This window comes from Protopterus annectens, chromosome 4.part0, assembly GCF_019279795.1.
Source record: "Protopterus annectens isolate FY-2018-M chromosome 4.part0, PAN1.0, whole genome shotgun sequence".
Taxonomy (NCBI): domain Eukaryota; kingdom Metazoa; phylum Chordata; order Ceratodontiformes; family Protopteridae; genus Protopterus; species Protopterus annectens.
Genome location: NC_056733.1, coordinates 882,009,196 through 882,036,921, shown reverse-complemented (window position 1 = coordinate 882,036,921; position 27,726 = coordinate 882,009,196). Strand labels below are relative to the sequence as shown.

Here is a 27,726-nt window from a genome sequence, read left to right as displayed (position 1 = left end):
CTGCTGGGCAGGTTCCCCAAATAGACTGGCCTTATCCATAGGAGCATCCAATAGCTTAGCTTTAACATGATCCGGCAAGACCTGTTCTTTCAACCATGCATGCCCTCTTATCACTGTGCCAGTCATGGCTGATCTAAATGAAGCCTCCAGTGCATCATAGCCACATTTTAAGGAATGGTTACTAACCTGTTGGATGTTATTTACCATTTCTAATACATATTTCTTATCTAAAGATTCATCAGAGGACAGCTTTAATTAACTGATCAAGCATAAACTCTTGGTATTGGATCATGTGAAACTGACAGTTTAAAGCTCTAGCAGAGAGAGTAGCAGAGGTGTAGACTTTTTCCCCATCTCTCTAAGGACCTGGATTCCCTTTCAGAGGGAATAGGGTTTTGCTGTGGTCGAGGCTACTGCCTTGGGTCCCTGGGATATAGTATCGGGGTCTGCAAGTGGGGCCTTGTATAGGTGGTGATGAGTGTCTGGCACCCTGTAAAATCTATCTGGTTTGGCAGGGGCTGGAGGTAAAGAATCAGGGGCAGTGCAGACATCATTAAATGCATCGTCCACAACAGATAGGACAGGAGGTATAGCTAAGGGCCTATGTTGTGGTAAGTGCAGAAAAGTCCTAAGCCTTTTTCTTGAATCTGAGAAATCTTGTCCCTGCCATTGGAATTGTTCTCTCATGGCATGTAAGGTTTCCCCAAAGGAAAATTCCTCTGGTGGAGAGGCAGCTGGAATGGATTCTTCAGCATCTGAATCTTCATAATTGGAAAAAGGAGCCTCTGGCTGGTCTGTAATGTCTGAGTCATCCGCAGAATCATCAGAGGACACAGGCTCGGGGGGCTCTGCTCTAGGTCTCTTTTCTGGGGGCTGAGAGGCCCTGTCTGGGTGAGATTGGGATCCCCTAATTAAGGATATTAAATCTTCTGCCAGAGTAAGCATTTGTGAACTAGAAGTGGGCCTGAGTGAGGGTGGTTTAACAGGCACTGATTTAGCTGATTTGGCTGCTTTAGCCCTGGCAAAGGCCTTAATAGACATGGCTGCAGGAGGCCTAGCAGCACCACGTGCTGGGGTAGAGATATCCAAGGGGATGGTGTCTGATAGATCAGTAGGAACCACAGTTGTAGGCAAAATTTCTGTGGTTGATTCAGATAAGGTAGCAGGAGGCTCAGTAGTAGTCATGGATTCGGCTGAAGATAGACCAGTTTTCTCGGTTTCGGCCGAAACCGAGACACTCGCGGCTTGCTTAACCGTGGTTTTGGCCGAAACCGCGGACCGCGAGTGTCGGTCTTTTTCTTTGCGTTTTTTAACAATTTGGGTAGTCGGAGGATCCGACGGCATAATGTATGCAAAATCAGAGCCGAAAAACTGTTCAGCAAACTCCGACCGATGCCTAAGCGTTCGTCGGTTGAAGGAAGCACAGGCCGAACAGGCTGCTACGTCGTGGTCTGGGCCTAAGCAAGGCAAACAGTAAGAGTGGAAATCTTTATGAGGTATTTGTTTCCCACAAGTTAAACAGTTATTGACTTTTTCTGACATCGGCTGAGGCAAGAAAGAGTCCCCAACGGGTACTTAGCTTTTAGAAGTCTTGAAGTAGTATTCGGTAGTAGTAATCTCTGGATCTGACCGACCGGCACTTGTGAACAGCTTCTGCTTTGGGCGCCACGCAGCAAGAAAGACTGAGGAAAATGGCGTCGGCTGATGCCTTTATACCCGAAGACCAGCAGAGATGACGTCGGGTGAAGTGCGACATCAGCCGAAGCCGGACCCAGACTTTGGAATCCGGCCGACCGAAGGGCTGCCTGACGACAGGACAACCCATTTGTTATGACTGCAGATGCATCCATGAAGGACATCTGCAGAAACACCTGGAGGCAGCATTCAGCTATAATAAGTTAAGTGGCAGTAAACAATAGCATGGTACTCAGTGCTGCCATCCCCATCCAATACAAAAGTGGTGCAACAACTTCAGTCTTCCATGTATCTGGGTTTGATACTCAACCTCTCCTAGTCTTTTCAAAAGAGGACAGAATCCTGACCAAACTCGGTACTTTAAACAGTGCTAGCTAATTTTAATCTGTTTCTATGTCCAGAATGGTTTGTAAAGCAGACAGCAACCCTGTTTCAGCAAAAACACACCTGGGGTGCTGAGGAAAACTATTCTGCCACAGTACAGACCTGATCTCAGAAAAGGCAATGACAGTTAATGAGATCATCACCTCTCAACCTGTACTCCTCCGATAAACAGGCAGTTCAGTAGCAACTAAAAAAAAAGTAGATGCAAAGTGTTTACTATTTCTTTGCAAAAAATTTCTCATGGTAACAACTTAATACTAATACCCAAAAATATTACACCAAAACAGGTATGTTCTAGGGTGGAAATTAAATTGGAGGTATGTCTACAATGAAGTAAGTGTTGTGGTTTGGTAGCAAATGTCTTTATAAACATACACCCATTCTGAATCTGGAATACAACAGAGACTGCACTGCAACAACTGTAAGAACCTTGGTATCCCCTGAGATATCAGAATATGCACAAACGTACTTGTGTCTGTATGCATATGAATGCATGGTGCGTGTGTATGTGCGTATACACACACACACACATATATATATATATATATATATATATATATATATATAAACACACACACACACACACACATTTATTTATGGACATTGTGGACAAAGTTCATGATAGTCATTCTTAACAGATTCAAAGGGAAATACTAAACAATCAGCTGACAGACCATTACATCCCTAGGCAATAACTGTATTCAGAAGTTCCCTCCAACTTCAAGGAGGGCAAAAGAAGATAGAGCAGGAGTGAATTTGATTCTGTCCATCTAACGTTCCTGCTCTACCATGAAAAAGGAAAGGGTACTACTCCTGCTTGACATTTATTTATTTATTTTTTTATTTATTTTCTGTTGGTTTACCAGGATAGTCCATTGGGCCAAGAAGAACCCGTTTTCAATGGAGTCCTGGGGAGAAAAGCTCCAAACAATCAAAGTTACAATCGGTTAATCATGATAATTATACAAGAGTAAGAGATTCAAACAAACAATTACATAGTATTAGAGGAAACAATACAGCTAGTACAAACTAGAGCTGAAACTTTTACAAATAATACAACTAGTAATGTAGTATACAGGTGGTACAAACAAAGAAGGAATGTTTCAAGGTACTTAATGAGAAGTACGGTTACATATCAGCATGTAACTGAACACGTAGAATACAAGACTGCAACATGCATTAAATACTATTACAACCAGTACTACATACAATAAGTTCAATTACTACTCTGTAGCACAGGAAGACTGCAAGCCTTAACAACCAGACTGGATACCCATTGCACTCGCACACAGTACTTCTATCCAGTTACAAAAAGAAAACATCCTAGTCAGTGAACAAGGCAGTGTTTTGTTCTGGGTGGGAATGCACTTGAGGTAATCTGATTTGTTGTGAGAGAATGCACTTACATGTGTAGTCACTAAGCACGTACAGGACAGTGATAAGGTTATCAAGGCAAGGCCAGTGGTCAGAGTTACATCGCAGTCCTTCTTCAAACGCATGTCGAGCCAGCGGGAGACGGATGAGCTTCAGAGCTACACAGCCGATTTTAAACCATAGGTTGACATCTGTGGAATCCAGCATTACAGCCTGCAGAGTTAAAAAAAAAAAAAAAAATTGCTGTACAGATTTCTGAAATTACTCAAGGCCACAATTTGCTATTAAAACAACAAAATATATGCTTTAAACTGTTAAGTAATTGTAACACAATATTAAAAACTGTAACAAAAGCATAAGACTGAAAAATTACAGCCTGCCTCACTACTACAAGACTTATAAAATAGCTGTCATGTAGTACACGCAAGCAAGTAGAAAAGGTCTGACAAGCTTGTTAAAATGGCGGGAAGAGCACAGACTTCACACAATGCACACAAATATACCAGAGGAATAAAGAAGTGAAGGCAGACTTCACAATGGATGCAGAAGTGATGAAAGTAAAAAGGAATCAAGGGTACTGCTAAAGGCAGGAAAGCAAATTCCAAAAGTCCGAGAGATACTGGGATACTCGGTGAAGCAAATCTTCTTTAAAATGCACCACTCTATACAGAAAGCTATCCAGGCTATAAACCAATTTACTCTTCCTGTCCTAACTTACAGTTCTGGAGTGATTGACTGGCCCCAAAACGTGTTGGATAGATTAGATAGAAAAACAAGAAAGATGCTTCATGCTCACTAAATGGATTTATAAAAATCATTGCATACCAAGATTATATATTCCTCGTTCCGAAGGAGGGATGGGCGTCGTTGAAACTGATTACATGTATAGATCTGCAATAATGAGACTCCACACATATCTGCTGACCTCACAAGACCCAAACATAGTAAAAATTTTGAAACTTGAGGAGAATAAACCTAAAATTACTTCTCTGCTTAACCTAGCAGAAGCATATCGGCATTAAGCAGAAATGGAAATCAAACCAGAAGTAGACAAAAATCAGGCAGAAATTGAATGTGCCAAAAACAAAGAATAAGGACCAGATGAGAAGGCAAGAAATGTGGAAAATGCACAAGTATAGTTGCAAGTATGGAAAACTGGAAGAACCTCATGTTGATCAAGAATGGTTGAGGAGAGGCGAAATTAAACCAAGAAAGATGAAAGGTTAATATTGGCGGCCCAAGATAGTGGGCTGCATACACGTTGGTTTACAAAGTCCATTGAACATGTGGGAGAAACAGACAAATGTAGGTTTTGTAAAACCGAACTGGAAACAGTTGCACACCTCATTGCGACAAACTAATGGCAGAAGGACTGTATACTGAAAGGCATAACAATGTGGCAAGACTGTTGCACTGTGGATTGTGCATTGAAGTGGCTGAAAAACATAGAAACATAAGCCACAAAGCATCATAGAAAATGAAGATGTCTACGTCACATGGATCATCCATTATCAACAGTTCAAAAGATAGATGCTAGAAAACTGGATACAGTGGTCCAAGAAAAGAAGACAAAAGTAGCACGGATCATTGAAATAGCCACACCCTGCAACTACAGTGTCTTGCATAGACAGACACAAAGACATAAAATATCAGGATTTGCGGGCAGAAATGAGAACAACGTGGAAGAAAGACACCCAGTCAGTTCCAATAACAGTTGGAGAAACAGGTCTTATAATACTACCAATACATGTAACTCCGTACAAATTGCAGGAGTCATTACTGGGAACATTGCAGGTACTGCAAAGAGCACTACTGGCTGACTAAGAGTGAAACAATACTAATTTCATGAACTTTAATAATACTTTGACTTAGGAATGGGGTCCATCCCTGTCAACAGTATTAGAAACCCAAAGGATATGGAGAAATTAAAAAAGATAGGGTGAGAATGGAGAGATGATAGAAGTCCACATGCAGAGATGATAAAACAAGCAAGCAAAGGTGAGTAGTATTGCTGGAATTGAATCCCTCCTCTAGTCTTGGTGAGTACCTTCACAAGGTGGACCCTGTTTTTACAAAATCTCACAAAGACACTGACATACAGACTGTATTTTATATAGCATACATCACAGACAGAAGTAGGTTAAAAAATAAAAAAGACAGATGGGGACACAAGTCCCTGAATAAAAAAATGCCCAGTCCTGGTAGGCGCACTTGTGTCAGGCCAGGACCGGAAGACATGACAGTGCAGAAGCCTTCTAGACACAGAAATAGTCCTACAACAGGATTAGGCCAGGCTCAAGGGAGAGGACACTTCTGCAATGGCGGGGGAGGGGGGTAAGTGGTAGTCCACAAAAAAAAAAAAAAAAAAAAACACAAACTGGCCAAAAAACAGTCATAAAGATGACAGAGTGGACTACTGAGGATAAGAAAGAAATTATGTATTGTTAAGAATTTCCAGACATAAGATATACAAAAAGATGGAGAGAAAAAATAGAGGAAAGAAAAATACCTGCACAAGAAAAATTGTCAAAGGATTCAAATACAAATGTGTGTTATTAATGCAACAGATTAATACACCATGGGCCATCTGGAAAAAGAAGAGACTGAGGAAGTGTGTGGAAATATAAAGAACACAATCTAGAGATTTTTGGAAGGTAAAGAAGAAACATGAACATGGGAAAGACAGAGCTGATATGGGGCAATATTTATGCAAAGGAGAAAGCCACACTAATCACTACAAAAAGGCAGTTCTGAAGATACCTGAAGAGAAATAAAGGCAAAGGCAGGTACCCAGATATGGACAATTTCACAAAACAAAATAAGATCACAAAGACGGGAACAGAAGAGGAGACTAGTAAAAAAGAAACTAGAAGCTGAGGTTATGGAACGCATTATAAGTGAAGGATTTAGTGTAGAAAGTCGAACACGGGTCATGTCACAGCAAGATGGAACAAGGAGTCCCCAAAGTAAGGGGAAACAGGATGAGCATGAGACATATGAAGAAGACATATGGACATGGGAAAGAAAGAGAGATTTAACATGGTGCAAAATTCATGCAAAGGAGAAAGCAAAACTAATCAATACAAAAAAGTAGCACCAAAGATATCTGGACAAACACAGGCAAAGGCTTCCAGTTATGGAAGATTTTGCAATACAAAAAACAAGAAAACAAAGGGAAAAAGGGTATTAGCAATGGAGAAATTAAAGAAACAGAAACTGAAGTTATGGATTACCTACAAAGTGAAGGATTTAGTGTAGAAAAACAAATCTGGAAACACCACAGCATGATAGAAATTAAGGAGAAAACGGTGAAAGGGGAAGCATCTAATTAGTTGCCATATGAAGTTACTTTGGAGCCTTCAGTAGGAAAACCAGCATAAAAATTCAGCTGCAGATGCACATCAGGGGAAGAAGCAAGAAATGGTAGCAACTCTGGTGCAGTCAATGTTGTGTAGTACTAGGCCAGTGAGTTCCCATATAAAAAAGCACTGGATGATACAGGATGAAGCTGAAGAGAATATGTCACAGGAAGACGTTCTGGAACTTACTGTAGAAATCCACAGGAAAAAAGAGAACAAAGAATGTGCCCTTAGTTTAGAAGAAAATGATCTTAGGGAAGAGTTGTTTGACTTAACAGAGATGGATAGACTTAAGATCAATGCAAGAAATAGATTGCAGAAAGTCAATAAGACCCAAAACTTTAGAAACTGGATAAAATAAATGAACAGTGTAATCAAGACTGTTCACAGAAGTAAATATATTACTCTGCAGCTAAACAAATAACTAAAATCTTACCACAAAAACACAGGGCAATAAGAGAAAGGAAAGGAAGAAATCAAATGTCATCATGAAAGTACTGAATAGAGAAAATTAAGACAAGGAAGTGTCACCATTAGAGGAGTACAGAAGAGGGAACAGATCAACAAAAATACTTAGACATGATAAATACAATGCACAGTATCGGAACAGACCAGGATCTATTGTGCACTACTGAAAAAAATAATAAGACATCAACACAGACAGAAAAATGTAGAAGACAAGCAGATAAATATGAAGGAAAAGTGCAAAAGAAGCAATTTGTTGATGACCCAAAAAAGTTTTACAGAGAATTGGGAAACAAGGCAAAAGTAGTAGACATACCATCAAAAAATGAAGAAATAGACACATTTTGGAGAAATTATCAGCGGTGGTGGTGCTGCGGTAGCGTTGTCACCTCACAGTAAGATGCTGTCCGGTTCGATTCTCAGCTACAGCGTCTTCTGCATGGAAAGATGCGTGAATGGGCGTACCTTCGTTGAAGGTTGTGCGTCAGGGCTGGCAACTCGGTAAGTAAAAATCAACTGCCAATCATTAGCGGACCGAAGTTCCGCTGTGGCGACCCCTAAGTGGGAAAAGCCGAAAGACACAACAATATCTACAGAGACCCCGGGGAACATAACAAAAATACTGAACGGATAGAAGTAGTAAAAGAAAAAGTAAGAAGTTAAAATCCACAGGATATGAAAAGTACAGCTGTGTACCTACCATAAATGTAGATGTTCGAGTGTATTCACTGTTGTAGTCATTACTCTCGGGTTATCCTGCTGGCAGGCTACCCTCAGTCGGCCAGAATTCCAAAGTCTAGGTCCGGCGTTGGTTGCTGTCGCCTCTTCCCTGACGTCAGTGCGCCAGGGGTATAAAAGATTCAGCCGACGCCATTTTCTTCAGTTTTTCTTGCCCCAGATGTCAGGTGCCCCAAATAGGTAGGCTGAAAAATATACCAATAAGAAATGCATGCACAAAAATAACATTTCCTTCATCTACAAGCAAATACACCAAAAAGGTTGTACAGGATAGAGAAGTGCAGATAAGTCCCAGCAAAGAGAAGGGGGATGGTGGGTGGGTAACCTGGACTGCAACAGTGAATACACTCGAACATCTACATTTATGGTAGGTGCACAACTGTACTATGTTCATCGTGTTTCACTGTTGCAGTCATTACTCTTGGGTTGAATCCCAAAGCTGAGGATGGGTGGCTGGGCTAAATAGGATTAGGAGAGGCTATGAGGCCCTGCAGAACTGCAGTGGCGAAGCCTGCTCTGGACTTAAAGTAGAGAGGCAAGTGGTAGTGCTTTGTAAAGGTGTGCACTGAACTCCAAGTTGCAGCCTCTAAGATTTCTTTGGTTGGTACTCCTCTGAGGAAGGCTGCTGCTCTGGTGGAATGTGGCCTAATGCCCTTAGGCACTGATTTACCATGTTAAAAACAGCAGCAATGGATGCAATGGCCTATCCATTAAGAAATAGTCTGTTTTGAGATGGTCTTTCATTGTGATCCTGCAGCATATGACACTAAAAGTTGCTCAGTCTTTCTGAAAGCTTTAGTTCTGTCCAAATAGAAGCGCAACTGCCTGTGTATGTCCAAAGAATGCAGAATTTTCTCACCCTTGTTCTGTGGAGTTGGGTAAAAGGTAGGCAAGTGAATGGTTTGGTTGAGGGCCACACTGGACACCACCTTAGGCATAAATGTAGGATTTGTCCTCAGAGAAACCCTGTCTGGATGAAAAATGATGAAAGGTTCCACAGCCATGAGTGCTTGTAACTCCGAGACTCGCCTTGCAGAGGTTATGGCTAGGAGCAGAGCTGTTTTCCAGGATAAGAATTTTATATCTGCTGTTGATGCTGGCTCGAAAGGAGGCAGTGTGAGTTTTTCCAAAACATAATTGAGGTCCCAGGCCGGAACTGGTGCTCTCCTTGGAGGCCTAATGTTTTTGGCCCCTCTGAGGTATTGCCTTATTAAAGGATGAGAAAAGATAGGTGGTTCCGTATTGTAATGTGCTGAAATGGCAGAGGCATTAATCTTAATTGATGAGAAAGAAAGGCCTTTGTTCAGCATCTCAGTTAGGTATTGTAAAATCTGAGGAATATTTCTTGCAGACATGTCAATGTCTTGTTCCTTTTTCCAAGCACAGAATCTCTTCCATTTTTCTGCATAAGATTTTCTGGTACTGGGCCTCCTGGCCTCCAAGATAACATCCATAACAGCTTTTGAAAGAGGAGTGCTCTGAATGGCTACATTATCCGCCATGCTGCCAGATTTAAGGTCCTGAGTTGGCTGTGCAGGATCTGATAGTTTTGTTGGGTCAGCAAGTGAGAAGTTTGAGGCAATATCCATGCTGGACCTTGAGACAAGCTCTTTAGGACTGGGTACCAGTGCTGGCGTGGCCAGTCTGCTGCAATCAGAATAATTTTTGGCTTTTCTTGTCTGCCCTTTAGGAGTACTCTGGGAAGGAGAGGCAGTGGGGGAAAAGCATATACTATTAGATTTTTCCAGCTGAATGATAGGGCGTCCACTTTCCATGCTTGCTTGTGATAAATCCTTGTGAAAAATCTCTGCAAATGACAGTTGTGAGCGGAGGCAAATAGATCTATGTCTGGGCATCCCCATTTCCTTATTATCATGCTGAAGACTTGTGGATCCAGTTTCCATTCGTGGGGATCCATGAGGTTTCTGCTTAGTTCGGCTGCCAGAGTATTTGTTTTTCCTGGCAGGAATTGTGCTTGCAGGTGAACTTGAAAAGCCAATGCTGTGTCCCAAAAGGTCATTGCTTGTCTGCAGAGGGGGTAGGAATGTGTACCTCCCTGCTTATGTACCACATGACTGTAGTGTTGTCTGTCTATCAGTAACTGTCCTGGATGAAGCAGGTCCTTGAAAGCTGTCAGGGTATTTTGAACAGCTAGCATCTCTTTTTGATTGATGTGACGATGCATCTGGTTTGCAGGCCATGTGCCCTGAATACATTTTCCTGCCATATGGGCCCCCCCAGGCATAATCTGATGCATCTGTTGTCAGTGTCTGTCTGGCTGTGGGTAAACTGAATGGCAGACCCTTGTTGTGGTGACAGGCTTCTGCCCACCATCGAAACTCCTGTTGTAGGCAGGAAATGAGTGCAATTACTGTCTCCAGGCTGTGGCAATGCTAAGTCCAAACACTTTTCAGATACCATTGTAGTTTCCTCATATGCAGTCTGGCATATGGAATTAGTAGAATGCAGGATGCCATGAAACCCAAGGCCTGTAGGATTTGCCTTGCAGATAAGTGGGTTTTTGTTGCCAATTTCTTGAAGTAAGTAGTCAGTTGTTTTTGCTTGTCTGGCGTGAGATAAGCCATCTGGGCAGTTGTATTTAAGCTTGCACCCAGGAATATTATCTCTTGAGAGGGCACTAGTTTTGATTTCTTTTCGTTTACTGTGTACCCTAGGCCAATTAGTAATCTTTTTACAAATGCCAGATGCTTTAGAAGAGTGTCTTTGTTCTCTACTTGAATTAGGCAGCCGTCCAAATAGGGATATATTTGAATTCCTTTTTATCTGCAAAACGCAATTACTGGTGCCAGGCATTTTGTAAAGACCTTGGGCGCAGTAGATGAGCCAAAGGGCAGTGCAGAGAATTGGTAATGCATTGAGCCAGCTATGAATCTGAGGTATCTTCTGCAAGATTGTCTGATTAGGACATGCAGGTATGCCTCTTTTAGGTCCAAAGTTAAGAGCCAAGCCCTCTTGCCCAGCATGGGCAGTAGCTGCTGTAGAGTCAACATCTTGAATTTTGGAACTTCCAGAAACGTATTTAGTATAGACAGGTCCAGAATTGGTCTCCAGGTTTTGTCGTTCCTGGGTACTAGGAAAAGTCTGGAGTAAAATCCTTGCCCCTGCTCTTGTTGTGGCACTTGCTAAATGGCCCTCATGTCCATGAGGGCTGTAATTTGTTTTTGTGCCTCTGCCCATTGATTGTGTGGCAGGTCTGGCATGCCCTTTGACCTTGGTAGAGTGTGAAAATGGAACCTGTAGCCTTGGGACACTATGTTCAGGACCCATTTGTCTTGGGTAACCATTTGCCAATTTGATGAAAAAAGTGCTAGTTTTCCCCCTAAGGGGGCTGTCAAAAGAAAACTGCTTGGAACTGGTAGACAAAAGTCATTGGGACTGTTTCCTGTAAGGTTGTGATTTGTCTTCTCCGCTTTTGGAGGTAGGAGCACCCCATTGTTTAGGCCTGTATGAGTCTTGGGGCTGAGATCTGCCTCTGGGATGCCTGTATCTGCCACTTTGTGGTCTGTCCGAGACTGGAAAGGACCAATTATTAGAAGGTCAGTTCCTGCTAAACCTGGGTGGTTGTACCTGTAAGAAATCCTTGACTGTCTGCATGGATTTTGCTTTATCCTCCATTTTTTTCAACACCTCTTCTGCTTTAGTACCAAACAAAGTATCATGCTGTAATGGTGCATCTAATAATTTTGCTTTAACATGATCAGGCAGATTCTGTTCCTTTAACCAAGCATGCCTTCTAATAACAGAACCTGTAACAGCGGACCTGCAAAAGGCCTCCAGTGAATCATAACCACATTGCAAAGTATGCTTTCCCACTTGTTCAGTTGCATGCAATGAATCCTGCAATTCCCTGTTCTCTGAACATTCAGTATTTGTCAACATTTTCTGTTTAAGTAGTGACATTAAATATTGCTGATATTTAAGCATATGAAATTGACAATTTAAAGCCCTTACAGCCAGGGTGGCAGAAGTGTAAACTTTTTCCCCCATCTGTCTAGAGCCCTAGAATCCCTATCAGAGGGGACATGTTTTTTTGCAGTGGAAGCTTTAACCCCTTTGGGACCCTGAGAAATAGTTTCTGGATCAGCAGCGGGGTTTTTATATAAGAATTTATGAGAATCCGGGACCCTGTAGTATCTGTCTGGCTTAGTAGGTGCAGGGGGTAAAGAGTCAGGGAACAGACCAGACTCTGAAAATACATCATCTACAATGTCTAGAACAGGTGGAATAGCAAGGGGTCTGTGCTGAGGAAGAAGCAGAAAGTCTCTGAGCCTTTTCTTAGATTCAGAATAATCTTGGCACTCTCAGTGGAAATGCTCCATCATAGTATGCAGTGTTTCCACAAAAGAATAATCCACAGGAGGAGAGGCTGAAGGAATGGATTCTTCAGCATCAGAATCTTCATAGGGAAGCATGGAGTAATCCTGTTCAGAAGAGGAATCAGAGGAAATAGATACCTGATCAGAAGAATCATACTGTCTCTTGCCTAGGCATCTTATCAGGAGGGGGATGGGAGCCCCTGATCAAAGTAATTAGGTCTTCGGCCATTTTGAGCATCTGTTTTTTAGGCATGGAAGTCTGAGAAGGAGAATGCTGTACTTGTTTCTTTGTCTTTAGAGCTGCTTTAGTCTTTGAAGCTGAAGATGGCTTAATATATAGTTGTGTAGGCCTGAAGACACCCTCAGAAGCTGATGCCTGCTCAGCGGCTCCGGACCCATCTGAGGGAGTGATTTCTGAGGGTCCAATACCTTGAGTTTCCAGAGGCCCAGTCGGCTCCACGTGGGAGTTGGTAGCAGGCGCCAGGGGCTGTGAAAACACCTCACTGAGAACCGGCGAACTGGCGACTGGCCTAGTAGAGGCTTCGTTGTCGGTTTTGGACCTCGGATGCCTATCCTTGTCCTTGCGTTTTTTGTAAACTCCGGTTGTCGGCTGTTCCGACAGCATTATATAATTAAATCTTCGGCCAAAGTAATGAAATGCAAAATCGAACCGACACTTGATAGTGCGTTGATTAAATCTAGCACAAAACCGACAGCTAGCAACGTTGTGATCAGGGCCTAGGCAAGTAATACAGTAAGAGTGAAAATCCTTATGAGGTATTTGCTTCCCACAAGAAATACAATTAAGTTTTTCTGACATTGGTCTGGAGCAAGAAAAAAGTTTCCCCAACTGGGTACTTAGCTTTAATGAAGACTTCGGTTCTGAAATTCGGATTTGAAAATCTCAGGAGTCGGCCGACCAGCACTTGCGAACTGCTTTTGCTTCGAGCACCGCGCGGCAAGAAAGACGGAGAAAATGGTGTCGGCTGCATCTTTTATACCCCTGGCGCACTGACGTCAGGGAAGAGGTGACAGCAACCGACGCCAGACCTAGACTTTGGAATTCTGGCCGACTGAGGGTAGCCTGCCAGCAGGATAACCCGAGAGCAATGACTGCAACAGTGAACACGATGAACATCGGGATAAATTAATGGCCAGAGAAACAAACAAAATTTAGAACAGCTGCTAATTGGAAAACCCCAAGCCCAGATGAAGTACCTAACTTCTGGCTAAAAGTATTAACATCTTTGCATGAAGATTTAGCCCTGAGTAAGAACTATTTATATGTGCATCCTGAACAGCCACCAACCTGGGTAACAAGAAAAACAATACTCTTCCTTAAGAGTGAACCTACAAGCTATCTTAAAAACTATAGACCAATAACTTGCTTTCCAAAGACATATAAACCATACACTGGAATTGATGCCAACTGAGTTTTCTTCCACATAACTATAAACTTTATTATGCCAATAGAACCAAGGAGTAATAAAAGAAAGTCATATGGAATAAAGGATCATTTGTTGTTAAATAAAGTCATAATGGAGAATGTCAAAGGGGGAAGAATCTAAGTATGGCAGGGATAGACTACAAAAAAGCAACCAAGAGCATCTTACATTCACTGATTAGGGAGTATTTTCAGATGTTTCAGATACATGCCATGAAACGGAGGCAAACCACTCTGCAGCTAAGCAATGACAAAGGACAAATTATTATCTCGGGGATTAAAATTCAAATGGGATATTCCATGGTGACTGTCACCACTGTTCTTTTGTCTTGCCTTAAGCCATTAAATGTCTACTTAACAGATTAGGTCACAGTAAGACACTGGCTCCCACAAAACAACAAAGTGTAAAGACTTATCTTCTTTTTCTGAATAATTTAAAACTGTACAGTTCATCAGATGAAGAAAATGCAAGTGGCCAAAAAGTTTCTGATATGATATAAGAATGTCATTTGGTCTTGATAAATGTGCAAAAGCAACCTTTAAAGCAGGGAAGCTGCAGCACCAGGAAAACATAAGTATCAAGCAGGAATGTGATGTAAAGGCACTTGAGCAGCAGGGAGTGTACAAATACTTGGGCACTGATGAAGGATCAACAATAAAACATGAACAAATGCGAATAAAACTTAGCTATATCTTAGAAGACTAAAATCAATACTGAAAACAGCCCAGACATCTATGAAAAAAGTCCAAGCTATAACCCAATTTGTTCTTCCTGTTTTAACTTACAGTTTTGGGGTGACTGACTGGCCCCAAAAGGTAATGGAACAGTTGGAAAGAAAATAAGAAAAATGATTCATGCTTATCAAATGATTTTTTTAAAAATCAGGGTACACCAAGATTATATATTCCCAGTTATAAAGTAGGTATGGGCCTCCTTGAAACGGATTACATGTACAGATCTGCAATTGTAGGACTGCATACATATCTGCTGACCTCACAAGAATCAAACAGTGAAAGTTTTAAAAAATGAGGAGAACAAGTCTAAGAGGAGTTCTCTACTTAATTTAGCTAAGCAAACCGGTGTCAAGCAGGAATGGAAATCAGACAGTACTTTAATGTGCCAAGAATCAAAAGAAAGCATATAGGGTGAAGGATCAGATGAGAAGGCAAGAAATGTGGAAAAGGCATAAATATAGTTGCAAGTGCAGAAAACTCATGTCGATCAGGATGTGATGCAGGAATAGTTATGGAGAGCTGAATTTAAACCAAAAGATGAACAGCTAGAACAGTTAATACTGGCGGCCCAGGATACTGGACTAAGTACATGTTGGTTTACAAAGTCTACTGAACATGTCAGAGAAACAGACAAATACAGATTTCGTAAAACAGAATTGGAAACCGTTGCACATCGTGTTGCTGGGTGTGATACAGTAATAGCAGAGGGCCTGTATATTGAAAGGCATAATAATGTGGCAAGACTGCACTAGGGATTATGCAAACATTACAATATTGAATCAACTGAGATGCACCGGAAACATAAGCTACAAAGCATTACATTAAACTACAAAGTTTATATCACACGAGATCACCCATTACCAACAATTCAAAAAACAGATGCAGGAAAAAAAGAAATAGTAGTCCATGAAAAGATGACAAAAGTAGCATTGATCATTGAAATTGCCACACCCAGTGATCACAGTGTTAGAGATACAAAGACATAAAATACCAGGATTTGCATGCAGAAATGAGGTTAATGTGGAAGAAGGATAACCAGACAGTTCCAATAGTAGTAGAAGCAATGAATCTCAAAGAATTTACAGTTGTATTTAGATATACTAATACATGCAACTTCGTATGAATTGCAGGAGTCTATTCTAGGCATATTGCGGGTGCTGCAAAGAGCACTTTTGGCTAACATCAAAGACTGAAACAATACTAATTTCATGAACTTTAATCATACTTTGACTTAGGAATGGTGTCCCTTCCTGTCATGGTATTAGAAACCAAAAGAACATGGAGAAATTAAACCAGCAAGAAAACTAATGATACTTGATATGGAGAAGAGTTCAGTATTTCTGAAGGAAACAAATAGAAGCAACAGGGCCTGAAAAAGAAAGCTAAATAATCTGTGTGTGTATTTTAAGGAAGGGAGTGTTGTGCACCTGTGCACGTTCGTCTGTATAGCTGCCTCGATGTGCAGCTCTGCAGGTCTGGAAACTTTCACAAAGCTATTTACTACAGACTCTTCACCAAAATTAGGGTAGACCACCACATGCTTTGGCAAATCTCTGTTCCTGTATTTTTAACATTATAGCAGCAAAAATTAAAATCTTAAAAAAAACAGCACTGCTATCGGACCTTCAGCATACTTCGGGAATTACTACTGACTTAACTACCCTAAGCAGTGTTGTAAAAATAAGAAAAATTATCATCCCAGCAGTGAGCATCATGGTATTTATTGGAAGAGCATCAAACTCTCCCATATAATGGGTCTACTTTGATCCATCGAAATCTCACTTGTTCAAATTGCAAGTAAGCGAGCCCAGTTCAGGGAAAGTGCATTTACACGAAAATGCACTTGCGTGAAAACTACATCACCGAAGATGAAAAGAAAAAGGAAAAAAAATTGAAATATAGCAAACACAATTATGTAGGAGGCAAGCCCCCCTGCACCCCCCCACATCCCCACTACTTGCATATACTAACTCTGAGATCACCCTACAGTGGGGAAAAGGGAATATTTCCTTATCCTCACTGTACGGCGATCTATAACAAGCCAGATACACATTAAAGGCTCCTCTCCCGAGAACTGGCGAACGCTCTTCGGTGATGTGGAACAATACTAGTTAAGTGATGGCTGGGACCATAAGATGTCTAGCCATGTAAACCTTTAAGCAGACACACTTAAAAGTTTTTGCCAACCCTTTTTGAGCACTTAATAGTGCTCACCTCTCAAACCAAGCAGCACTGTACAGGATAACACTGTTGTTAATTTGCAATTCCTCATTCAATTATCAAGACTAGCCTTAAAAGTAGCCAAAGTGGGAGCCTGTTTGCCCTGTAGTAGTAACTTACTCCACTGGCTAGGAACATACTGGAGGGTTAAGTTCCTAACTCCATGGTTTATTTCTTGGAACAGACGTTGGCCGCGATGAGTGTTTCTAGTGCCACTGGTTTTGCAAAGAAACAGGAGGTCAAAACATTCTACCCAAATGGAAATCAAAGCCACAAGCCTTGACTTAGGAGGCCAATGCCTTAGTCATGAGGCCACTAGCACTGTCCAGCCAATAGCCTGTTACTGTATGATGTCCAGCCATAGGCACTGTCCAGCCAATAGCCTGTTACTGTATGATGTGTAGCTCAGACTTTCACTCATAGCACATTACCTCAGTGTTCACTCAAAAATCTCTAATCACCTAAAACATGACAGACCATGTGAACAGATGCTTATATCTTCTGGAAAGGGCACTTCCTTCGGGTACATGGAATTTTATAATTACTGTCAATACACTGCCCAAATGTGGGAAGGAGCAACAGTACACTATGCCCACAGCAGCAGCTGTTGTCTTTTACCCCTCTAACTTTTTTTTTTTTAACTCTAGAAAGGAGGTGCTTGAGGATGAAAGCAGTACTACAAAATTTATTACTATGTGCATTATTTTTTCACATTTAACACAGACTAATGTTGGGCAGTAGCTCCGATTTTCTCTGGACATTGTAAGAACTTAAAATCAAATTACACCAGATTTTTGATTAAACATGAAATGTCTAAATACGTTTTAAAATTACACACAACTGTTTTCAATGTTTACTGAGGGAAGTGACCAAGGGATTGCAATGGACATTAGCAAATTTGTTTCTGTTACAGCTGAATCACTGTGCAGGCAAATTTATGCCTGCCGAGCTGACTGATTTAATTCTTCTGATCACAAATACTATAATTTAAGACTATGCTTTTTTTTATTATTTATTCACATAAAACAGTTTTACACATTGTTACTGAAGTTAAGTTTGCTTGGCACAAAAATGGAAATATTTTATGGCTGTGCTTAAAAACACTCAAAGCTTTATTAGGAAAGAATACAGGACTTAACTTGAAGGAGAGGTTATAAAGAGCTTCTTTTATTTAATAACATTTATAAAGAAGTTGAAAAAACTTTATAGATGCAAAAAAAGTTTATTTAACATGGAATATTAGCAGGTTATGGATGGAGAAAAAGTTTATATAACATGGGAAGTTAACAGGTTATGGTTACGACAGACAAATACAGATGCCCAGAAGAATGACACATTATAACATTCCGAAGAACAGTCATCTGTTAGAGCAAGAAAAGTGATCATACTGCTAGTATTCCAGGAAAGGACCCTTAATAGTTGATAATATATTACAAAATATTGAAGGTTACTGCATTGAGGTAAAAAGATACTACAGGATTACCTTTTATTACGATGTGAAGCATTTGCCTACTTCCAGAGCAATTCAAAGTACAGTTGTGTAAAATCTTACCATAACAGTAGATATCCATCCATTCACTGTTGCAGTACTCTTAACTAAAGGAATCCCCTTGCCAAGGGTAGCCATATGTCCAACCAGTATACCGAAGCCTTGGGTTTTTTAGAAGGATATCATATGTCACACACATGCTCCCCACTCACGGTGTAGGGCATAAAGGTGACATACAGATGTACGTACCTCAGAAAGTACAGTTGTGTACACTTACCATAAATGTAGATGTTCGACTGTATTCACTGTTGCAGTCATTACATTTGGGTAATCTGCTGGCAGGCTGCCCCCAGTCGGCCTGATTAACAAAGTCTTGGGTCCTGCGTCGGTTGCTTTCTTCCATGACGTCAGGTAGTCAGGGGTATAAAACATGCAGCAAGACGCCATTACATCAGTTTTTCTTGCCCCACATGTCAGGTGCCCCCAAAATGGGGAGCAAATAAAATTAACACAAAAAATATATACCTCCAATCCCAAAAGCAAATACACCAAAAGGGCTATTAAGCATAGTGAAAGAAAGTAAACGTATAGCCAGAGAAAAATAGGGGGTTGGAGGGAGGGTAACCAGGACTGCAACAGTGAATACTCTCGAACATCTACATTTATGGTAAGTGTACACAACTGTACTATGTTCTTCATGTTTCACTGTTGCATTTGGGGAGATTCCCAAAGCTATGGTTGGGTGGAGGGAATTATACAGCATTAGGACCAGCTATAAGGCCCTGCAGGACAGCATTAGGACCAGCTATAAGGCCCTGCAGGACAGCAGTGGCAAAGCCAGCTCTGGATTTAGTGAAAAGTGGTAAATAGCAATGTTTGGTGAACGTATGAACTGAGCTCCAGGTAGCAGCTTCTAGAATGTCCCTGGAAGGAACACCTCTGAGAAAGGCTGTAGAAGTAGATGCAGCCCTGGTGTAACAGGATCTGATCCCCTGGGGGATAGTTTTTCCATGGTGCATATAGCAGAAACTAATACAATGGCTTATCCATTTGGAAATAGTTTGCTTTGAAATAGCCTTTCCCTCTGCCCCTGCAGCAAATGCCACCAGCAGTTGAGATTTTCTTTGAGATTTTGTCCTGTTTAAGTAAAATCTAAGTTGTCTGTGTACATCCAATGAATGCAGAATCCGCTCCCCCTTGTTCTGTGGATTGGGAAAGAAAGATGGCAAATGAATGGTTTGATTAATAGCCACACTGGATAACACCTTAGGCATGAAAGATGGATTGGTCCTGAGAGATGCCCTGTCCGCATGAAAAATGATGAAAGACTCCACTGCTATAAGAGCCTGTAATTCGGAAATCCTTCTAGCTGAAGTGACTGCTAAAAGGAAAGCTGTTTTCCAGGAGAGAAATTTTAAATCTGCAATAGCAGCTAGCTCGAAAGGAGGGACAGTGAGCATTTCCAATACAAAATTGAGGTCCCAGGCAGGGGTTGGGGGCTCTCCTGGGTGGTCTTAAGTTTTTGGCCCCTCTGAGATACTGCTTTAGCACAAGATGAGAGAAGAGGGGAGGTTCTGTGTTGTAATGAGCTGAAATGGCTGAGGCATGGATTTTTATGGAAGAAAAGGACAGGCCCTTGTGAAGCATCTCAGTTAAGTATTGTAAAATCTGAGGAATGTTGGGCACTGCTGTGCTAATCCCTTGAGGCTGGTTCCAGGCACAGAATCTTTTCCATTTGTCAGCATAAAAATGTCTAGTGCTAGGCCTTCTAGACTCCAAAATGACATCCATCACAGGTTTGCTGAGGGATGCTAAGGGTGAAATTAGGTGATTAGCCACGCTGCAAGATTCAAAGTTTGGAGCTGCGTGTGCAGAAGCTGATTGTTCTGCTGAGACAGTACGTAAGGTGTCTGAGGCAGGTGCCACGGTGGAAGTCGTGACACATTGCGCAGGAGTGGGTACCAGTGCTGGCGAGGCCAGTCTGGAGCATTCAAAATAATTTTTAGTTTGTCCTGTTTGACTTTTGGCAGAACTTTGGAGAGCAGAGGCAGAGGGGGAAAAGCATAGACTGAGTTTTTTTCCAGCTGAAGGATAGAGCATCCACTTTCCAGGCTTTTTTGCGATGAGTTCTTGTGCAAAAGTTGTCCAACTGATAGTTGTGGGGTGAGGCAAAAAGATCCATGTCTGGGCTCCCCCATTTGCGTGTCAACATGTTGAAAATCCGTGGTTCCAGTTTCCATTCGTGTGGGTCCATGAGATTTCTGCTTAGTTCATCTGCCAGAGTATTCAGCTTTTCTGGCAGGAATTGAGCTTGTAGTTGTACTTGATAGGTCAAGGCCGTGTTCAACAATGCCATGGCTAGTCTGCAAAGGGGGTAGGAGTGTGTACCCCCCTACTAGTTTATGTACCACATAACCGTGGTGTTGTCTGTCTTTATCATTAATTGTCCTGGATGAAGGTAGTCCTTGAAGGCTGTCAGTGCATTCTGTATGGCTAGCATTTCCTTTTGATTGATATGAAGGTGCATTTGATTTGGGCTCCATTTGCCCTGAAAGCACTTCCCTGCCAGATGTGCCCCCCAAGCATAGTCCGATTAGTCTGTAGTTAGGGTTTGGGTGGCAGGGGGTGGTGTGAATGACAGTCCCTTGTTTTGGTGGCAGGCCTCTGCCCACCATAGGAACTCTAGTTGCAGGCAAGGAATGATAGGAATCATTGTTTCCAGGCTGTGACAATGCTGACTCCATAGACTTTTTAAGTACCACTGAAGTTTCCTCATATGCAGTCTTGCATATGGAATTAGAACAATGAAGGAGGCCATGAACCCCAAGGTTTGCAGTACTTGCCTTGCAGAAAGTAGGGTTTTTGCGGCCATCTGTTTGAAGTAAGGAACCAAATGAATTTGCTTCTCTGGCGTACGGAAAGCCATCTTGGCAGTTGTATTCAAGCTTGCACCCAGGAATGTAATTCTTTGAGAGGGTACCAGTTGTGATTTATTTTCGTTTACAGTGTACCCTAGACAAGTTAGAACCCTTTTTACAAATGCCAGATGGTTTAGAAGAGTGTCCTTGTTTTCTGCCTGAATTAGACAATTGTCCATGTATGGATATATTTGAAAGTTTCTTTGCCTGCAAAATGCAATTACTGGAGCCAGGCACTTTGTGAAGACCCTGGGCACAGCAGACAAGCCAAAGGGCAGTGCAAAGAACTGGTAATGCAAGTAGCCTGCTTTGAAGCGGAGGTATCTTCTGCAAGATTCCCTGATTGAGACATGCAGGTAAGCCTCTTAAATCTAGAGTTGCCAACCAGGCATCTTTGCCTAGCATACGAAGTAAATGGTGAAGTCAGCATCTTGAATTCTGGAATGTCCAGAAAGGTGTTTAGAGTAGGTAAGTCCAGAATTGGACGCCATGATTTGTCTTTTCTGGGTACCAGGAAAAAAGTCTTGAATAGAAACCTTGTCCCTTTTCCTCTTCTGGTACTGGTTGAATAGCCCCCATACTTGTTTCTGGGCCTCTGCCCACTGATTTGGGGGCAGGTCTGGCCATCCATTCGGAATTGGCAGCGTGTGGAAATGAAATCTGTATCCCGAGATACCACATTTAAAACCCATTTGTCCTGGGTTATAAGTTGCCAGTTTCTTGCATGAAGAGCCAGTTTTCCCCCCAAAGGGCCGGCTAAAACGTAAGTGCTTGGTAAGTGTAAAGGGACGTCATTGAGACTGCTTACCATAGGGAGGTGTCTTGTTGTTTCCAGATTTGGAAGAGGAGGCACCCCAATGTTTTGTTCTGAAAGTCCCTTGTGACTGAAACCTGGAGCCTTTGGAATGTCTGGGTTTAACTTGAGTGGCTCTCGAAAGAACTGGAAAGGACCAGTGCCTACTAAATCATTGGAGGTTGCACTTGTAAGAAATCTTTCACGTTTGCATAGATTTAGCTTTATCTTCCATCTTTTTTAAAACTTCTTCAGCCTTATTACCAAAGAGACGGTCCTGTTGTAAAGGAGCATCTAACAATTTTGCTTTAGCATAATCAGGCAGATTTTGCTCTTTGAGCCAAGCATGCCTTCTTAGCACAGACCCAGTTACAGCAGCCCTGCAAGAGGCCTCCAAAGAATCAAAACCACATTGCAAAGTATGTTTTCCAACTTGTTCAGCTGAATGCAATAAATCCTGTAAATCGTTTTCCACACAGTCAGAAATTATCATTTTCTGTTTAAGCAGTCCCATGATATGCTGTTGATATTTTAGCATATGAACTTGACAGTTTAAAGCCCTGATTGCCAAAGTTGCAGAAGTGCAAACCTTCTTAACCCATCTATCTAGCGCCCTGGAATCTCTATCAGAAGGGGTAGGATTTTTAGCAGTAGAAGCCTTAATTACCCTTGGGGACCCTGAGAAATGGTTTCAGGATCTGCAACAGGATTTTTGAAAAGAAATTTGTGGGAGTCAGGAACCCTGTAGTATCTGTCTGGCTTACAAGAAGCCATACTAGATTCTGAAAAAACAACAACAATGTCTAGAAAGTACAGTTTTGTACCTACCATAAATGTAGATGTCCGATAGGAATGCATCTGCAGTCTTTACAAATGGGTTGTCCTGTTGTCAGGCAGCCCTTCGATCGGCCGGATTCCAAAGTCTGGGTCTGGCCTCGGCTGGTGTCGCACTTCACCCGACATCATAGCTGCAGTTATTCGGGTATAAAGGCATCAGCCGACGCCATTTTCCTCAGTGTTTCTTGCCCCAGATGCCAGGTGCCCTCTTGGAAGGCTAAATTTGGATAAATGCCAATGTTTCCAAATAGTAGAGAGCAAACACAAAAAATAAGCATGTATGTACATATATACAAACAAATACACCATAATAGATCCCCCCCCCAGCTAGCTATAAGATGGGCAAATACCCTAGAAGTACCACAGAGGGGAAGGCGGGTGGGTAATCCTGACTGCAGATGCATTCCTATCGGACATCTACATTTATGGTAGGTACAAAACTGTACTATGTCCTTCAAGGATGCATCTGCAGTCTTTACAAATGGGTAGAATACCATAGCCAAACTAGGGGAGGAGGAAAGAAGAGATTATGGTGTAGTTAGGATCCCTTGCAAAACAGCAGTGGCAAAACCTGCTCGGGATCTGGAGTATAAGGGTAAGTTATAATGCTTGGCAAATGTATGCACGGAGGTCCAAGTAGCAGCCTCTATAATGTCCTTGGTAGCCACTCCTCGTAAGAAAGCTGTGGTAGTGGCTGTAGCCCTTGTAGAGTGAGGCTTGATGTTCTCTGGAGTTTTCTTTCCATGGTAGGAATAACAAAATCTAATGCAATTTCCTATCCACTTGGAGATTGTCTGTTTTGAAATTGCTTTCCCTTCCCTTCCTGTCGCATATGCTACCAGTAGCTGGTCAGTTTTTCTATTGCCCTTGGTCCTGTCCAGGTAGTAGCGTAACTGTCTATGTACATCCAAAGTATGCAACAGTCTTTCTCCCCTGTTCTGGGGGTTGGGGAAGAATGTAGGTAGGTAGATAGCCTGATTTAAAGATGCTCTGGATACCACCTTAGGCATAAAAGTAGGATTTGTTCTCATGGACACTCTATCTTGATGGAAGATCAGGAAGGGTTGTACTGCCATTAATGCCTGAAGTTCAGATACCCTTCTTGCTGAAGTGATTGCCAGCAGGAAAGCAGTCTTCCATGATAAGTATTGTAATTCTGCTGTTGCTGCTGGTTCGAAAGGAGGAAGTGTCAATTTTTCTAGCACAAAGTTCAAGTCCCATGCTGGCAATGGTGGTTTCCTAGGAGGTTTTACATTTTTAATTCCTCTCAGAAACTGCCTGAGCAGAGGATGCGAGAAGACAGGAGGATCCAAGCTGTATCCTGCTGAAATTGCTGATGCATGTATCTTGATGGAAGAATAGGACAGGCCTGTGTGGAAGAGCTCTGCCAAGTATTCCAGGATGTTGGCTATGTTTACCAGTGACACATCTTCTCCCTTTGCAGTACTCCAAATGAGATATCTTTTCCATTTTGCTGCATAATTTTTCCTTGTTGAGGGCCTGCGAGCCTCAAGGATAATGTCTTTAACCCGTTGTGATAAATTTGGGTTATTTGATCTTATGAAATGTTCCATGCAGTCAGCTGCAGAGTTTTCAGGCTTGGATGCAGGGTGTTGTAGTTGTTCTGTGTTAACAGCAATGGAACCAGGGGTAGTGTCCATATTTGTTCCCGAGACATGCTCCTTAGTAATGGGTACCAATGTTGCTTTGGCCAGTTTGGAGCTATCAGAATGATCCTTGGGCGGTCCTCTTTGATCTTTAATAGCACCTTGTGCATCAAAGGAAGTGGTGGGAATGCATATGCTGTCAGGTTTTTCCAACTGAAAGATAGGGAGTCCACCTTCCAAGCAAGTGGGTGGTACGTCCTTGTGCAGAATTTCTTTAGCTGGTGATTGTGTGGGGATGCAAATAAGTCTATTTCTGAGAGTCCCCATTTTCTTGTAATGGCTTTGAAGATGTCCGGATGCAGCATCCATTCGTGGGCATCCGTGGTAGTCCTGCATAATATGTCTGCTAGAATGTTTTCTTTTCCTGGTACAAAAATTACTTGTAACTGAATGTTGTAGCTCAGAGCCACATTCCATAGGTCCAGAGCCATCCGGCATAGAGGGTATGAATGTGTGCCTCCCTGTTTGTTGATGTACCACATAACTGTGGTGTTGTCTGTCCTTATCTTCAACTGAACTTCTCGGAGAAATGGTCTGAATGTCTGGATTGCCAATTTTACTGCCAGCATTTCTTTTAGATTTATGTGTAGGTGCAGCTGGTCTTGATTCCATAAGCCTTGTATGCACTTGTCCAGCATGTGGGCCCCCCAACCGAGGTCTGAGGCGTCCGTCGTGATGGTTTGGCTTGGTTGAATGCTGTAGAAGGGCAATCCTGTGTTTGATTGACAGGCCTGCGCCCACCATAGGAACTCTTGCTTCAGGCATGGGATTATTGGAATTCTGGTTTCTAGGCTGTGCTTGTGTTGAGACCATAAATTCTTTAGGTACCACTGCAGCTTTCTCATATGCAGTCTGGCATGAGGGACCAATATTATGCAGGATGCCATGAAGCCCAGGGCTTGCAGTACTTTTCTTGCTGTTAGATGGTTCTGCTTGGTTAATGCCAAGAAGTAGAGAGGTAGTTGCTCTTGTTTTTCTGCAGTTAGGAATGCCATTTGTTTTGATGTGTCCAGCTCTGCACCAAAGAAGGTTATTCTTTGGGATGGTATCAGCCTTGACTTTTTTATATTGACTGTATATCCCAGGGCTTGTAGTAGGCAAATGACTCTTTGTAAGTCTTCTGTTAGCTTGTTTTTGTTGTCCGCTTGTATCAGGCAGTCGTCCAGGTAGGGGTAAATTTGGATTCCTTGAAGCCTGCAATGAGCAATTACTGATGCCAGGCATTTCGTGAACACTCTGGGCGCAGTAGATAAGCCAAAGGGCAATGCTGAGAATTGATAATGCTCTGATCCTGCAAGAAATCTGAGGTATCTTCTGCAAATTGGTCGTATGGGGACGTGCAGGTATGCCTCCTTGAGATCTAGAGTCACCAGCCAAGACTCCTTGCCCAGCATGGGAAGAAGCTGCTGTAGAGTCAGCATTTTGAATTTTGGAACAATGAGGAATGTGTTTAAAGCGGATAGGTCGAGAATAGGCCTCCATTTGTTCTCTTTTCTTGGTACCAGGAAGAGTCTGGAGTAAAATCCTTTTCCTTGCTCCATAGATGGTACCTTTTCCACAGCTCTCATCTGTAATAATTGAGATATTTGTTTTAGAGCTTCTGTCTTTTGATTTGGCGGTAGGTTTGGCATTCCTCTCTTCCCTGGTAGAGTATGGAAGTGGAACCTGTAGCCTTGGTCTATTGTCTGTAAAATCCACTTGTCTCTTGTGATGTAATGCCAGTTTATTGAGAATAAGGCTAGCTTTCCGCCTAAGGGTGCTGCTAGTTGTTCCCTGGTAGGCGGTGCCAGAGCCAAGTCACTGTGATTGTCCTGTTGCAGTGGTGGTGGCTGTGTCTGTGCCTCGCTGGTTGTTACCCTGCCACTGGCGTCCCCTGTAGGCACCCCTGGATTGGTTTCTGCCACTTGATCGCCTATTCCTGCCTCTCTGTGCTTTAGAGGAGTCTGGAAAGGACCAAGTTTTGGGGGGCCAATTCCTGCTAAACCTTGGAGGTTGGACCTGTAAGAAATCTTTCACTGTTTGTACAGATTTTGCCTTCTCCTCCATCTTCTTCAGTACCTGTTGTGCAGGAGAACCAAATAAATTGGCCTTGTCCATGGGAGCATCTAACAGTTTTGATTTGACATGGTCCGGTAAGGCCTGTTCTTTCAACCATGCATGCCTTCTGATAACTGTGCCAGTCATGGCTGATCTGAAGGAAGCCTCCAGTGCATCATAGCCGCATTTTAAAGAATGGTTACTAACTTGCTGAATGTTATGTACCATTTCCTGAACATACTTCTTATCAAAAGGTTCATCAGAGGACAGTTTTTTAGTTAACTGGTCAAGCATAAATTCTTGATATTGAATCATATGAAATTGACAGTTCAAGGCCCTAGCTGACAGAGTAGCAGAAGTGTAAACTTTTTTACCCCATCTCTCTAAGGACCTGGATTCCTTTTCAGAGGGAGGGATTTTAGCAGAGGTAGTTGCTACAGCCTTAGGCCCCTGGGAGATAGTCTCGGGATCTGCAAAGGAGCCTTGTATAAATGGTGATGCGTGTCCGGGACCCTGTAGTACCTATCGGGCTTAGCAGGGGCCGGAGGTAATGAATCAGGAGCAGTACAAGCATCATTAAATGCATCATCTACAACAGAAAGAACTGGAGGTATAGCTAAAGGCATATATTGTGGTAAATGCAAAAAGGTTCTAAGCCTTTTTCTGGAGTCTGAAAAATCTTGGCCCTGCCACTGAAATTGTTCCCTCATAGCATGTAAGGTTTCCCCAAAGGAAAATTCCTCAGGTGGAGAGGCAGAAGGGATGGACTCTTCAGCATCAGAGTCTTCGTAAGGGGAAGAAGGAGCCTCTGGAGGGTCTGTATTTTCTGAATCATCAGAAGAATCATCTGTGGACACTGGCTCAGGGGGCTCTGCTCTAGGCCTCTTCTCTGGAGGTGGATGAGAGGCCCTGTCTGGATGAGGTTGGGATCCCCGGATTAAAGTAATAAGATCCTCTGCCAAGGAAAGCATTTGGGAACTGGAGCTGGGCCTGTGAGAAGGGGTCTTAACAGGCACAGATTTCGTAGCTTTAGCTGCTTTAGCCCTGGCAAAGGCCTTAATGGACATGGCTGCAGGAGGCCTAGCAGCTCCATGTGCAGGAGTTGAGATATCCAAGGGAATAGTGTCAGATAATTCCTGAGAAACCGCAACCGCAGGTTGGATTTCAGAAGCCGATTCCACTTGAAGAGGCCTCGGTAGAAGGCATGTTTTCGGCTGAAGGAAGAACCGCTTGC

General features: G+C 42.4%; 1 protein-coding gene across 4 annotated transcripts in view; it reads right to left on the bottom strand.

The window, feature by feature from the left end:
- Positions 1–27,726, bottom strand: part of CABIN1 (calcineurin binding protein 1) — a 4,301,447-nt gene that overhangs the window by 3,912,647 nt on the left and 361,074 nt on the right. For all 4 annotated transcript variants that reach the window (XM_044068841.1, XM_044068840.1, XM_044068839.1 and 1 more), the window contains one exon: positions 3,486–3,666. In XM_044068841.1, the coding sequence (XP_043924776.1) occupies positions 3,486–3,666 (181 nt within the window). The remainder of the gene's footprint in view (positions 1–3,485; positions 3,667–27,726) is intronic.